We start from the raw sequence: 14,373 nt of genomic DNA, 5'->3' as shown, positions 1-14,373 counted from the left end.
AAAAAAAAAAAAAAAAAAAAAAAAAAAAAAAAAAAAAACTAAACCTAACAGTTAACATCATACTTGATGAAAGATTGGATGCTTCTCCTGAAAGTTGGGAGTACAGCAGAGATGTTCATTCACTCATAGCTATTCAGTGCAATAAGGCAAGAAAAGGAAATAAAAGAAATAAAGTTTGAAAAGAAAAAAATAAAATCAGCTTTATTCACAGACAACATGACTGTCTATCTAGAATATCTCAAAGAATCCCCCAAAAGTTACCGAACTAGTGTGTTTAGCAAGGTCACAGGACACAATATACAGAAATCAAGCATATTTCTAGATAGAAATTAACGATTGGAAATTAAATTTTTATAAGTATCATTTATAATAGCACCAAAAACATGAACTACTAAGTTATAAAGCTAAGAAAAAATGTTCAGGGTCTGTATGCTGAAAACTACAAAACTCTGATGAAAGAAATCAAAGGCCTCAATACATTGGGAGATCCATGGAGCTTGTGGATGGAAAGACTCAATATTGTTAAGAGGTCGGTTCTCCCAAAACTGGCTGTAGATGAATGCAATTCTAATCAAAATCTAGCAGGGCTTTTTATGGCAATTGACAAGCTGATTCTAAAATTTATATGGAGGGACTTCCCTGGTGGTCCAGTGGGTAAGACTCCAAGCTCCCAATGCAGGGGGCCTGGGTTCGATCCCTGGTGGGGGAACTAGATCCCGCATGCATGCCGCAACTAAAGATCCTGTGTGCTGCAACTAAGACCCAGTGCAGCCAATATATATAATAAATGAAATTTTTTAAACAAATAAAATTTATATAGAAATCTAAAGGACCTAAAATAACTAAAACAATTTTGAAAAAGAAGAGAGTTAGAAGACTCAGACTACCTGATTTCAAGACTTCCTCTAAAGCTGGAGTAACACATAGCATGATATTGGTAGAGGGAGAGACACAGGGATTCAGTGGGACAGGATAAAGGGTCCAAAAATAGACCCACACAAATATGCAAAGGGAATTCCTTGGAGAAAGAAAGTCTTGTCCTCAAATGAGACCTTAACAATTAGATAAACATATGCCCCCAAATTAACCTCCATCCATTCCTCTCGCTGTAAACAAAAACTGCTCAAAATCATAGATCTAAATGTAAAACCTAAAATTATAAAACTTCTAAAAGAAACATAGGAGAAACTCTGTGTAACCTTGGTTTGGGCAAAGATTTCTTAGATGTGACATCAAAAGCATGATCCATTCTTTAAACTGTACAGTTTACACTATAAACTGTATATACTTCCAAAAAGAAAAACAAAAACCTCTGGACTTCATCAAAACTAAAACTATCTGCTCTTCTAAACAGACTGTTAAGAGAATGAAAGATAAGCCACTGAGGGCTTCCCTGGTGGCGCAGTGGTTGAGAGTCTGCCTGCCAATGCAGGGGACGCGGGTTCGTGCCCCGGTCCGGGAAGATCCCACGTGCCACGGAGCGGCTGGGCCCGTGGGCCATGGCCGCTGAGCCTGCGCGTCCGGAGCCTGTGCTCCGCAACGGGAGAGGCCACAGCAGTGAGAGGCCCGCGTACCACAAAAAAAGAAAAAGATAAGCCACTGACTGGCAGAAAATATTAGCAAATCACGGACCTGATAAAGAACAGATCCAAGTAAGTCAGAAAGAGAAAGACAAATACCATATGCCGACACATATATATGGAATTTAAGAAAAAAAATGTCATGAAGAACCTAGGGGTAAGACAGGAAGAAAGACACAGACCTACTAGAGAATGGACTTGAGGATATGGGGAGCGGGAAGGGTAAGCTGTGACAAAGCGAGAGAGAGGCATGGACATATATACACTACCAAACGTAAGGTAGATAGCTAGTGGGAAGCAGCCGCATAGCACAGGGAGATCAGCTCGGTGCTCTGTGACCACCTGGAGGGGTGGGATAGGGAGGGTGGGAGGGAGGGGGACGCAAGAGGGAGGGGATATAGGAACATATGTATATGTATAACTGATTCACTTTGTTATAAAGCAGAAACTAACACACATTGTAAAGCAAGTATACTCCAATAAAGATGTAAAAAAAAAAAAAAAAGAACAGATCCAAAATGTATAAAGAACTTTGAAACCTCAATTAGAAAACAAATAACCCAGTTTTCAAATGGGCAAATGACTTGAACAGACACTTGACCAAAGAAGATGTGTAGATGGCAAGTAAGCACATGAAAAGACTCGACAACAGTAGACAGACGGAAAAACAAATTAGAACCACGATGGGCCGTCACTACACGCCTGTTAGAAGGGCGAGATTAAACCCTAGCCCCTGACAGAAGCAAGTGCTGGTGAGGGGCTGCCATGACTCTCGTCCGTTGCTGCTGGGAGTGCGCAGTGGTGTAGCCACTGTGGAGAGCAGTTCAGCAATTTCTTATAAAGTCGAGCAAACCCCGTACAACCCAGAAACCTCACTCCTAGGTACTTACCCAAAGAAATGAAAACTAAATTCAAACAGAAACCTGCATGTGAATGCATGGAGAGGGATTCTTTGTGATTGCCAACGTCTGCTGACTGGTGAGTGGATAAACAACCTGGCACCTCTCTGCTCTGGAGTGCTACTCAGCAATGAAAAGGAATGAACTGGGGACCCACACACAACACGGATGCACCTCACGACATCACACTAATGAAAAACGTCAGATGCAGAAAACTGCAAACCATGTGATTCCATTTATGTGTCATTCTGGAAAAGGCAAAACTGTAGGGACAGAAAACAGACCAGTGGTTGCCAGGAGCCGGGGAGGGATTCACTACTAAGGGGCACAGGGAGAGCTGGGGTGGGAGGTGATGGAAATGTTCTGTATCTTGATTGTGGTGGGGGATACACCCTGTATGCATTTGTCAAAGCTTTCAGAAGTTTACACTAAAAAAAAGAAATGGGAGAGAAATCCCTCAACACAAACGACAGAGAGCATTATGATCTTGCGTGCTTCAGATATTATATGATCAGACATTGAAAATAAAATAAGCACACTTAATACTTTGAAAAACATCACAAAGGAATAAGGTCAAGTAGAATTGAAGTGAGGGACTTCCCTGGTGGCACAGTGGTTAAGAATCCACCTGCCAATGCAGGGGACATGGGTTCGAGACCTGGTCCGGGAAGATCCCACATGCCGCGGAGCCATGAAGCCCATGCGCCACAACTAGTGAGCCTGCGCTCTAGAGCCCGTGCTCTGCAACAAGAGAAGCCACCGCAATGAGATGCCCGCGCACCGCAGCAAAGAGTAGCCCCGCTCGCCACAACTAAAGAAAGCCTGCGCGCAGCGACGAAGACCCAACACAACCAAAAATAAATAAGTTTATTTAAAAAAAAAAAATAAAGAAAATGAACCAAATAAAACTTCTAGCAGTAAGAATATGATCACTGAAAACAAACAAAACCCCAATCACTGGGTTAAACTGTGGATTAGACACTGCTGAAGAGACAATTAGGGAGCTAGAAGATAGAGATGGAAACGTGAAAGTAGCGGCACAACACATGTGCTGTTGAGGATGAGTTAGGAGCGACTTGTCCATTGGAGTCAGGAAAAGACAGTATTTAAAGAGCTACTTGCTGAGAATGTTCTAAAATGTCAAAATGCCTCTAACTCCAGGAAGTGAGTAAATATCAACTCTGTGACTGACAGAACAGAATGGATGCATGGAGCAGATACACTGCACACATAATTAATGAAAGTCTTCCTAATCATTAACAAGCCTGATTCTAGACTTAGTGGAAGCTCACCGTATTCCCAGCAAACTGACCAACACAATTCCACCCTGGGTCACCAAGTGACCCCAGCCAGCATCCATGCAAGATGGAGAAGCTGACCCCGGGATCCGGCCTGGACTCAGGGCATAGGGAAGGACCCTGTGGGCCCAGGTCTGGGCTCTCACTGAGGTAACTCCCGAAGCAGACAAGGACGTAAACCGTAGGGTGGTGGGAGCCAACTGGCCCACTCACCCCCACCCAACTTGGTGACCGTCATAGCTGCTGGCTGCATGAGAAGTCTGCCACATTGGAGGAGCCAGAACTGGGGGCCTCTGCCTTTACAACCCCAGGCCCCAGAAATGGTGCATACTGCCCTGTGGTAGCCTGGGGCAGGCCGCAGCAGTGCACCTGGGGTCTCCACAGGGCCAGCCTGGCAGCCCAGCTGGGGAAGGACTCAGAAAGGACGCTGACCTTCGCCTCTCCTATCAAACTGGGTCTGTTCACGTGCAAAGTCAACAGGAATACCTTCTCAGATGAGAGGAAACAGGGCCTACCCTTCCTGATGGATGGCCTGCCATTCTTGGGGTGCCTCCCGAAATCCCGAGGGGCGGGCTGGGATCAATGGCCCACCAGTGGGGAAGAGATGTTCAAAACATGCAGGCAGCGTGCACACAGACAAGGCTAAATGAGTGTGAAAATTAGGCTGCGAACGTTTTATTATCACCTGAAAGTGGATATCGTGTTACATTTCCAGGGCTCAGCAGCCCCTTGGGCTCCGGTGGGTCCCTGGGAAACGGCTGACCCCCTCCCCACGCCCCACCCTGGCCCAGCCCTGACACAACACCCTGCTGTTTCCTCCTCTTCATGCAAACCTCCTTGAGCCCACTTTCCACTCCTCCTGCTTTGAAGTGAAGCCCCAGACGGTCCACCTCTCGGCCGTCCCCTCTCCGATGCGCTGCTCTCAGGCCGCTGCACCCACCGGGCCGCCCTGGGGCCAGCATCCTTCACCCACCCCCTTCCCTGCGCTGGGGCTTTGGGCAACTAGGGACCCTCTCCCACCCCAGCCTCCTGCTCCAGAGGCCGCAGTGCCCACTGTCCAAGTCCACCTGAGAAGCCCCAGGCCTGGGGCTTGAGCTGTGGGTCCCCGAGTTCCCGAGGTCCCTGACCAGGAGATGGCCACGGGGGGAGGGGGTCTGCGGGGGCACATCCACGCAAACCTGGGGCCACAGTGATAGCCTCCTGTGGCCCCTAGCCCTGGGAAAGGGTGGGGTAGCAGGAGATGGTATTGTCAGGAGGAGCTGTCTGCGCAGGAGGGCTGGGGTGGCCCTCACGAGCCCCAGAACAGCACCTGGTCTGGGGGTGGGAGGGGGCCGGATGGTGCCCTAGCGCCCCAGCTCCCCCTCGGGCCTCACGGCCCTGGGAGGCCAGGTTGGGGGTGGCCACCTAGCGGGTGTGGCACAGCTGCCCAGCCATGCCTGGCCAGCGTCACACCTGGACCCTTCTCTTCCAGAATCAGAGGGAGTGACCTTGACCACCATCGTGACTGTACCTCCCACCGAGGAACAGACGGAGTTCTCACTGGGAGAGGTCAGGCCCACCTCCTTCCGGCCCCAGGATGGTCTGTGCATCTGACCAGAGCCGGACTGGACTAGTCTGGCCGCTGGCCTCGCCTCCTCTGGGCAGTTAGCTGTCTCAGCCGGTGTCCGGGTGCCCCGTCTCAGGCTGGGGCCGGGCGGGTCCAGAGCCGCAGAGGCAGGGCCCTGGGTGCCCCTAGTCCAGCTCAGAGGAGACACCAATGCAGGGCCTCCCCAGCCAGAGCATGGGGGCCGTGCGTGTGTGTGCAAGGACCGTGTCATCAGGAGAGCGAGTGCACGCATGGGGGCTGCCACCACTCGCCCCCGCAGTGACCCGGCTGTGGTGAGGCCACGGGAGACACCGTGACAGGAACGTGAAGGCTCAGCGGCCCTGCCCACCTCTCTTGCCGTGCAGATAACAGAGGGGCAGATTGGCCCCTTCAGCTCCATCAAAGTGCCCGTCATCTTCACCCCGATCGTCCCAGGAACGGTCTCCACCAGGTTCAAGGTCGTGTTTAAGAATCAGCAGTGCCCGACTGTGAGTATCCTGCTGCTCCCTGGGCACGGGGTCCCCGCCCTCCGCGTCCCCTCCACCACGACCACGTGAGGCTGCTGCCCGCACTGCCCATGCTTGCATGGCTAGTCAGTGGCACACATGGCTGGCAACATAGCCAACACATGCACACCTGTGAACACACATGCACACACACACACACACACACCCCTTGCACTTAATCACTAGGGATGTCTTTCTTAATTTCCCAGTAATTAAAATTTGTTATCATTACTTTTTAGATTTATTTATTTATAAGTTTATTAAATTGAATTATGCTCAGACAATATCATCTGCAAAGTCTTTTTTTTTAATTTGTTAGTTTTCTTTGTAACCAAAGGCAAGATTGATTTTATAAATTGATAATGTGCATATGAAGAAAGTGTATTTCATGTCTGTAAACAGATTTATTAGCTGGATCATTCACATTATTCATACGCTCCGTGGGGTTTTTTTTTTTCAAGTCATTTGCCAATTTTTCTATTGTATTTTGTTTCTTACTAGGATTCTGAGTTTGTGGAGGTATTTTTTTTAGTTACAGGTGTACAGCATAGTGATTCAAAAATTCTATAGATTATTATTCCATTTAAAGCCATTATAGGGAATTCCCCGGTGGTCCAGTGGTTACGACTCAGCACTTTCACTGCTGTGGGCTGGGGTTCAATCCCTGGTCGGGGAACTAAGATCCCCCAAGCCGTGCAGTGCAGCCAAAAAAAAGAAAAAAGTTATACAATTCAGTTATAGTCCCTGTGCTGTCCCGTGTATCCTTGCAGCTTATCTATGTTTTAAAATATTTATTTATTTATTTATTTATTTATTTATTTATTTATTTATTTATTTGGCTGCGCCGGGTCTTAGTTGTGCCATGCAGGATCTTTCAGTTGCGGCATGCGGGATCTAGTTCTCAGACCAGGGATCGAATCTGGGCCCCCAGCATTGGGAGTGCAGAGTCTTAGCCACTGGACCACCAGGGAAGCCCTGTAGCTTATCTATTTTATACACAGTAGTTTGTATCCCTTAATCCTGTACCCCTGTCTTGCCCCTCCCTGACCCTTCTCCCCACTGGTACCCACTAGTTCGTTCTCTATATCCGTGTGTCTGTTTCTGTTTTGTTACATTCACTCAGTTGTTTTATTTTCTAGATGCCACATATAAGTGATAACATACAGTGTTTGTCTTTCTCTGTCTGACTTACGTCACTAAGCATGATACCCTCTAGGTCCATCCATGTTGCTGCAAACGTCAGGATTTCATTCTTTTCATGGCTGAGTAGTATTCTATTGTATATATGCACCATGTCTTCTTTATCCATTCCTCTGTTGATGGGCACTTAGGTTGCTTCCATGTCCTGGCTATTGTAAATAGATCTGCAATGAACATTTTGGTGCATGACTCTTTTTGAATTATGGTTTTCTCAGGGTGTATGCCCAGTAGTGGGATTGCTGTGTCATATGGTAATTCTATTTTTATTTTTTTAAGGGACCTCCATACTGTTCTCCATAGTGGCTGTATCAATTTACGTTCCCACCAACAGTGCAAGAGGTCTCCTTACACTTCTAACAGAGGGCTCTGTTCAGCTGCTTTGTTGTTCAGCTGCTTTATTGTTTCATGCATGAGGGTTTATAGTTGTTTTCTTATCGTGAATTGTGCCTTTCACCAGAACCAAACATCCCCCTTCATCCTACTGCTCATGGCACCTCTATATCCAGCTGATCCCACAATAACGACAGGGCCACTCCTGCTTTCCTCTGCTTCACCTTCACCTCATATCCCTTTGTCCTCCCCCCCCCACCCACTCTGATATTTATCCTTTTTTAATGACTTCGTGTGTCTTTTAAGGAGCCAGGTTTTGTCTGTGGACCCAGACTAAGGTTGTCTGCCTTTAGGGGGAGAATCCAGTGCATTTGCAGCATAACATTGACACACTTTGTTTTACTACTTGCATTAGTTTTGTCTACTATTCATTTTATCATATTGTTTCCTCACTTTCAGTTTTCTTGTTTTCATTGGTTTGATCAAGTTGCTACTTATTCCTTTTTTCCCTGTTATTTGGAAATTCTACTTTCCATTCAATGAACAGTCCCCTCCCCTTTCCCAGCCCTTAAATCCCACATGACTTTCTATTTCTTTTTTTTTATATAAATTTCTTTTTTTTTTTTTTTTGGCTGCGTTGGGTCTTCGTTGCTGCACACAGCTTCCTCTAGTTGCGGCGAGCGGGGGCTACTCTTACTTGCGGTGCGCGGGCTTCTCCTTGCGGTGGCTTCTCTTGTTGCGGAGCACGGGCTCTAGGCATGAGGGCTTCAGTAGTTGTGGCTCGCGGACCCTAGAGCACAGGCTCAGTAGTTGTGGCGCACGGGCTTAGTTGCTCCGCGGCATGTGGGATCTTCCTGGACCAGGGCTCAAACCCGTGTCCCCTGCATTGGCAGGCGGATTCTTAACCACTGCACCACCAGGGAAGCCCGGGTTTTTTTAAACAGCTAAAAATGTTGATATTTATGAAGCTGCGTGGTGGGTACATGACAATCCATCGTACCATTCTCTTTTTATGTTGAAAAATTTTGAAAATAAAAAGGATTGTTTAAATTATATGATGTAAAAAGTGCCACAGATCTCCAAAACATGGCCAGTTTAATTATTAACCTTCCAGTTTTTGTAAGAGTCACAAAACACTGCCGCTGAGCTCTGCGTTAGTACTCACGGTCACCGCCTGCTCTGCTGATGGAAATACGTGTTGTCGGATTTTCATGTTCAAATTCAGTTATATTTCAAAGTCGCCGGTGTTGCTATCGACGTGCCAGTCTGGGTGCCAAAGCCCAACGTAGACCTAAAGATCTGCATGTACGACCGGCTGTATCAGGACTCCATCCTTGTCCAAACACGGTGAGCCCTCGGCGGGGCTGAGGTCACGGACCTCGGGGTGGGGGTCACCGGGGGTTAACCCGAGGGCCCACTGGAATCCCAGGGCTGTCGTAGGAGGGAGGCTGGAGGGCCAGAGTCAGAGAGGTTGGCAGATGCTAGGCTGCTGGCCTTGAAGATGGGACAGGGGCCACGAGCCAAGGGACACGGTGCCTCCAGAAGCCGGAAAAGCCAGGAAACGATTCCCCATGGAGCCTCCCAGGGGACCAGCCCTGCCCGCAGCTGGGCTTCTGCCCCCGGAGACTGTGTGCGCTTCTGACCTCCAGAACCGTGAGAGTAAGTCAGCGTTGTCACCCCTGCATCTCTGGGGAGCTCGCCCCCAACATGGCCAGGCCAGGCCCCTCTCAGACACAGACAGGGAAGGAGGCATGTCCTCTGAAGGACCATGGACGGAGCCCCGAGACAAGAAGCATGTTTCATTTGCAGTGTTTTGCAAGGGCGTCCGGACACCACAGTTGTCATTTCTTTTTTATGCTCTTTTTAATTTTTAGTGAAATTCAATTACATGGAGAAAAGCAGGCAAATTCTACAGTTAGAGCTTTTAATGGGTTTTCATTAACCAAACACCTGCGTACCTGGCAGACTGCTGACACACGGGGCCCCGCTTCCAGCCTGGGGGCAGGGGCGGCGATGGGCGGCCTGGGTGGAAACGACTGGCACGTGCGCCAGCCGCTGGGTCCCTGGGCCTCAGCACTGCAAACGTCAGGGGGCCTGTTCTCACCAGGGAGCTGGGAACTCGGGACAGAACTCAGGTGGATTTGTTCAGGAAACTAGGTTTTGCAGGGCTCTGGTCAGTTTACCTCGGGACGCAGAGCGTGTCCACTCCTGGGCAGGGTGGTGATGGGGAGCCGGGGGGTGGGGGATGGACGGGGAGTTGTGCTTTCTCAGCCCCTCCCCAAGGCACAGGCTCAACGTCGTACATTTGTTGAGTGATTTTATTATATTTTTTTAAAGATTTTTTTTAACGTGGACCATTTTTAAAGTCTTTATTGAATTTGTTACAATATTGCTTCTGTTTAATGTTTTGGTTTTTTGGCCGTGAGGCACGTGGGATCCTAGCTCCCCCACCAGGGATCAAACCCGCACCCCCTGCACTGGAAGGGGAAGTCTTAACCACCAGACCACCAGGGAAGTCCCTGTTGAGTGATTTTAGAATTCAGCATTACTCACTTGTTTAGTTTACCGGGTTTATGGACACAGGTGTAGCAAAGGAGCTCCTTCGCAATGACTCTGGTCACATTAACAGCTGCTCAAGGAGGAGCCCAGCCAGCACGGGAACCTGGGTGGGGCTGCTGCCTGCTGAGGGCGGGAGGGCCAGTCTGGGCACATTCCGTGGCAGGGGACACCCAGTGCTGGGTGACACTGGGGCCAGAGGTCACTGAGGGGAAGGGCTTGGTGACACTGGGGGTCAGAGGTCAAAGGGGCCCCCTTTTACTCCTCCTCAGCCAGGAGCACCCAGGAGCCCATGGATCTCCCAGGGGTCTCTGTCTGGCTGTGGGCTCTCCTTGCAGAGGGGCTCAGCCCTCAGGGTGAGGCCCCAGCAGCCATGAGGTAGGCAACAATCATCCCAGGCAGTTAAGGAGGGGCTGGAAGGCCTGGGAGGCTCTGGACCACGGCCCAGGGTTCCCGGGCAGCCCAGGAAGGGGCTCCCTCGCAGGCCTGGGGCAGCTTGCCCATCACCTTTCTTCCTGGAGACTGGAAGGCAGGAGGGGAGGGGCAGCGCACCGATGGGGGCTGTGGCCTGTGGTGGCTAGGATGGGGCTCCCCACGTGGCTGGTTGGGGGCACATCTGGCTTCTCTGGCTGGCCCTGAGTTGAAAACAGGGACAAAAATTGGGGAAACTGCGGTCACTGGCCAAGGCCTGGCCGTCTGGGGACCTCCCGAGCGTCCTGCAGGGCTCGTGCTGACACGTGCCCACGCCTGGGCGGGAAGGGCAAAACTCTGGGAGGGCCGGCGCCCACCCCCCAGGTCCCTGCACCCAGCACCTGTCTGGCGAGGGTCTTCCCAGAAAACACTAGGTTTCTGAGAACCGACTGGGCGCCTTTCAGTTGCGATGTTTTTATTTGTAAGGATTCCTCAGCAGATGTCACTTCAGGAAAACCTGCCCTTGTCGAGCAGGGCTCTGAAGACTCTCCGACAGTAGCGGGTGGGGAGCATCTGGGAGGGTGTGCCCTGGGCCCTGGTGGGGGTGGGTACAGGCCGACCCGCAGGGACCAAACGCGTCGTCACCCGCCTGGCCCTCGGGTGCTGCAGGTCGAAGGCCGCCCTGCGCCTGAACTTCGAGGTGTGCAAGGGGCTGCAGGGCCACCTGGAGCTCCTGCCCAAGACCGGCTGCATCCAGGCCCTGTCGTCCTACTCGGTGCGGCTCAAGTTCCTGCCCAGGTGCGTGGCGCGGCAGGGTCCCTCTGCCCGGTGGGGGGGACTCTAGGTGAGAGCCGGAAGCTGGCTCGACGCCCACGTCGTGGCTCCTGTGTTTCTTACCTTTTATGTAATTTCCAGCTCTCGTCTGACTTGAAAACACACTCATAGTTCAGCATTTTGTCGTTTTGCAAATATAGAGAAGAAAAGAACATTCAAGTGCCTTGTGTCTCTTTCAGACGCTCCCTCCCCGAAGATGCTGGCAAGTATTTTGACAAGGAAAGCAGAGTCCTGGAGGCCCCGATGACTATCCGGGTGGCTGGCCAGGTCTGTGTGGGGCACTTCTGGGAGCGCGGGCGCCCTTGGGGAGCAGAGGGCATTGGGGAGACGGAGGGAGGGTCTTTGTGGATTGGAGAGAGGCCCCGATTGCTGTCCAGGGCCGGCAGGACTGTCCCCAGGGCACCCGAACACATACATGTGTACAGTCCACCCCACACTCAGACCCAGGTGCCCAGGAGTGTGCACATCCTCCATACGCACGCCACATGTGAGCACACAATGCACCGCACACGTAGACGCACAGGTGCACACGTGTGTGCACACGCGCACTCCTGCACCCGCCTGCCCGTGCTGCCCATCCCAAGCCAGGGGCCAACAGGGAAGGGGTTGTGTCCCTGAAAGGTGCACCATCGGCCGTCAGCTCACAGCCGGGATGGTGCTGTTCTCATTTTTGGAAACACTTGCGTGAACTGACCTCGGTGACCGGATGCGCTTGCCCTCTGCACTTCAGACCAAACCCGTGGGGTTTACTGTCCACGCCATAGTCACCACCTCGGACCTGGAACTCAGCCCCGCGGGGGTGGACTTCGGCTACTGCACCATCTACGAGGCCATCAGGACCCAAGTCAGCCTCTGCAACCACTCCCTCCTGCCCCAGGAGTTTGGGTTCATCGGGCTCCCCAAGGTGCCTCGTGTGGTCAGAGCAGGAGGTTTGGGGCATGGGCTGCTGCCCAGGGTCCAGGCGCCTGAGCCACTCCTGGACTCCACACTCACCTCCAGGCACCTCGGCCGGGGCGTCTCTCCGGCCGACCCTCTCCTCGTGCCCGCGGCCCCATCCCCACCTCACCCTGCCTCTCTTGCCCTCGGTCCGCCCACTGCACCCTCAGGATCCAGAGTCCTCTCCCCGTCCTTTCTTCCGGGACTCTTGCCTGCCTGGCCCTGCAGGGCGGCCAAGACGAGGCCCAGGCCTGGCTGTCCTCACTCCTCCAGGGCCATGCCACCAAGGACCCCGCTGCCCGCTCACATATATGCAGACACAGTCACACACACAGACACACTCACACACACACACGTGTACATGTGCCTGCAGACACATACACACACACTCATATCCACACGTGCTCACATGCATGCAGATGCACACTCGCACGTATACACACTCACACACAAGTGCTCACATGCAGGCACACACACAGACACGCACGCACACCACCCTCTCACACACACTCATCTGCACACATGATCACATACACAGGGGCTCACACCCATGTAGCACACTTACATGCATCTTACATGCATGTAGCCACACATACGTTCACACTTGCTCACACACTGCCACATCCCGGCCACACGCATGCCCATGCCGGCTCCCTGTGGCCCTCCCCAGCGGGTCACTGAGTTTTCGCTTTGGCATCCGTGGTCTTCCGTTTGCCAGTTTGTGGACATCCAGCCCAATGATGGGTTCGGGACAATCCTGCCGCTGGAAACTCTGCAACTCGACGTAATCTTTCAGCCCACCAAGGCCAAGGAGTACAACTTCGAGCTCGTCTGCAAGTCAGAGATTAACCGGTGAGCTTGGCAGGAGGGGGGCGCGTGGAGGGCCCTGGCAGCCAGCTTGGGAGGAGCCGCCTCTGGCCGTCCAGGCTGACCACAGGGCTGGGCAACAGTGCCGGCCTCAGGAAGCTTAGACCCAGGTCCATACGCCTGGGATCCAGGCTGCCTTGCAGGCGTGTGTGCTGTGCACATGTGTGAGTGCACCTGTGGGCGTGTGTGAGTGTGCAGAGCATCCCCTGGGCACGAGCCCCGCTCGCCCCCATGCACCGTGTGATGGGCCAGTCTCTGGACCTCCCTGGCCTCCGTGTCTACCCTGAGAACTGGGGCTAAGAAGGTGCTGGGGAGGGAGAAATGGACTGGAAGTGGAGGGGGTCTGGCACAAGGGCCGGCTCTTGTTGCTACTTGGGATCATCAGCCTCTGGTCTGGAATGTGGTGGGCATCCCGCCCACGTGGAACCAGCCCTCCTGCCCCTCTCCTTCCCTTCCTCTCCAGTCCCCACCCACATTCCAGCCCGAGCTGCTGTCTGGTCCTGGGTGGGGGCCTGGGCAGCCCTGGGTAAGGTCGGGCTGACGCCGTCCTCCAGCCGGGCACGTGGCCATGGCGGGACAGGCGGGCCCAGGATCTGACGCACCTGAGGGAAAGCAGGAAGGGGTTCACAGTCTTGATCCTTGGGAGCAAAGTGCAGAGTTAGAACCCGTGGAGGAAACCAGGCACCAGACTCTGCCACCCTGCTGCGTCCCACTGCCCACCCCTCCCCTCAGACTTAGTGACCCGTCCGTGGGCTGGGACCCTTCTGGGCTTGTTCACAACACTCTCAGCCTCTGGAAAACAAACCCCAGGAAAAGAGGGGATTGTGAGATAACCTCAGTGCTCAGGACCTATGGCAGAAGCTCCGTAGATGTTTGCTGATTGAATGTGCGTCTAGTGTTTCTTCAAGAACTATCTACGTATAAATTGAAACTGCCAAAAACTCAGCCAGGAGCCGTCTTGGGGAGGCTAGGAAAGCTCGAACTGTGAGACCTCAGGTATTAAAGTAGTGCATGCTGAGCCCAGAGGAGATAGATAGATAAATAAATAAATAAATATTTAGGCAATTTTTTTTTGCGGTACGCGGGCCTCTCACTGTTGTGGCCTCTCCCGTTGCGGGGCACAGGCTCCAGACGTGCAGGCCCAGCGGCCATGGCTCACGGGCCCAGCCGCTCCGCGGCATGTGGGATCTTCCCGGACTGGGGCACGAACCCATGTCCCCTGCATCGGCAGGCAGACTCCAACCACTGCGCCACCAGGGAAGACCCCCCCCAAAATTTTTTAAACATGACAGAAAAAGAAACAAAAATGGGCAATAAATAAATATATATATATATATATATATTTTTTTTTTTTTTTTTCCCCTAGGAAGG

The 14,373-nt window shown here is 52.0% G+C and overlaps 1 protein-coding gene across 1 annotated transcript in view; it reads left to right on the top strand.

Annotated features, from left to right (window-relative positions):
* CFAP74 (cilia and flagella associated protein 74) overlaps positions 1–14,373 on the top strand; it is a 66,361-nt gene that overhangs the window by 41,032 nt on the left and 10,956 nt on the right. The window contains exons 17-24 of the mRNA XM_007448974.1: positions 212–256; positions 5,249–5,325; positions 5,728–5,850; positions 8,624–8,745; positions 11,035–11,163; positions 11,379–11,466; positions 11,930–12,103; positions 12,854–12,987. Coding sequence (XP_007449036.1) covers positions 212–256; positions 5,249–5,325; positions 5,728–5,850; positions 8,624–8,745; positions 11,035–11,163; positions 11,379–11,466; positions 11,930–12,103; positions 12,854–12,987 — 892 coding nt within the window. The remainder of the gene's footprint in view (positions 1–211; positions 257–5,248; positions 5,326–5,727; positions 5,851–8,623; positions 8,746–11,034; positions 11,164–11,378; positions 11,467–11,929; positions 12,104–12,853; positions 12,988–14,373) is intronic.

Source organism: Lipotes vexillifer, unplaced genomic scaffold (assembly GCF_000442215.2).
Source record: "Lipotes vexillifer unplaced genomic scaffold, Lipotes_vexillifer_v1.1 scaffold835, whole genome shotgun sequence".
Taxonomy (NCBI): Eukaryota; Metazoa; Chordata; class Mammalia; order Artiodactyla; family Lipotidae; genus Lipotes; species Lipotes vexillifer.
This window is presented reverse-complemented; position numbering and strand designations above follow the sequence as displayed.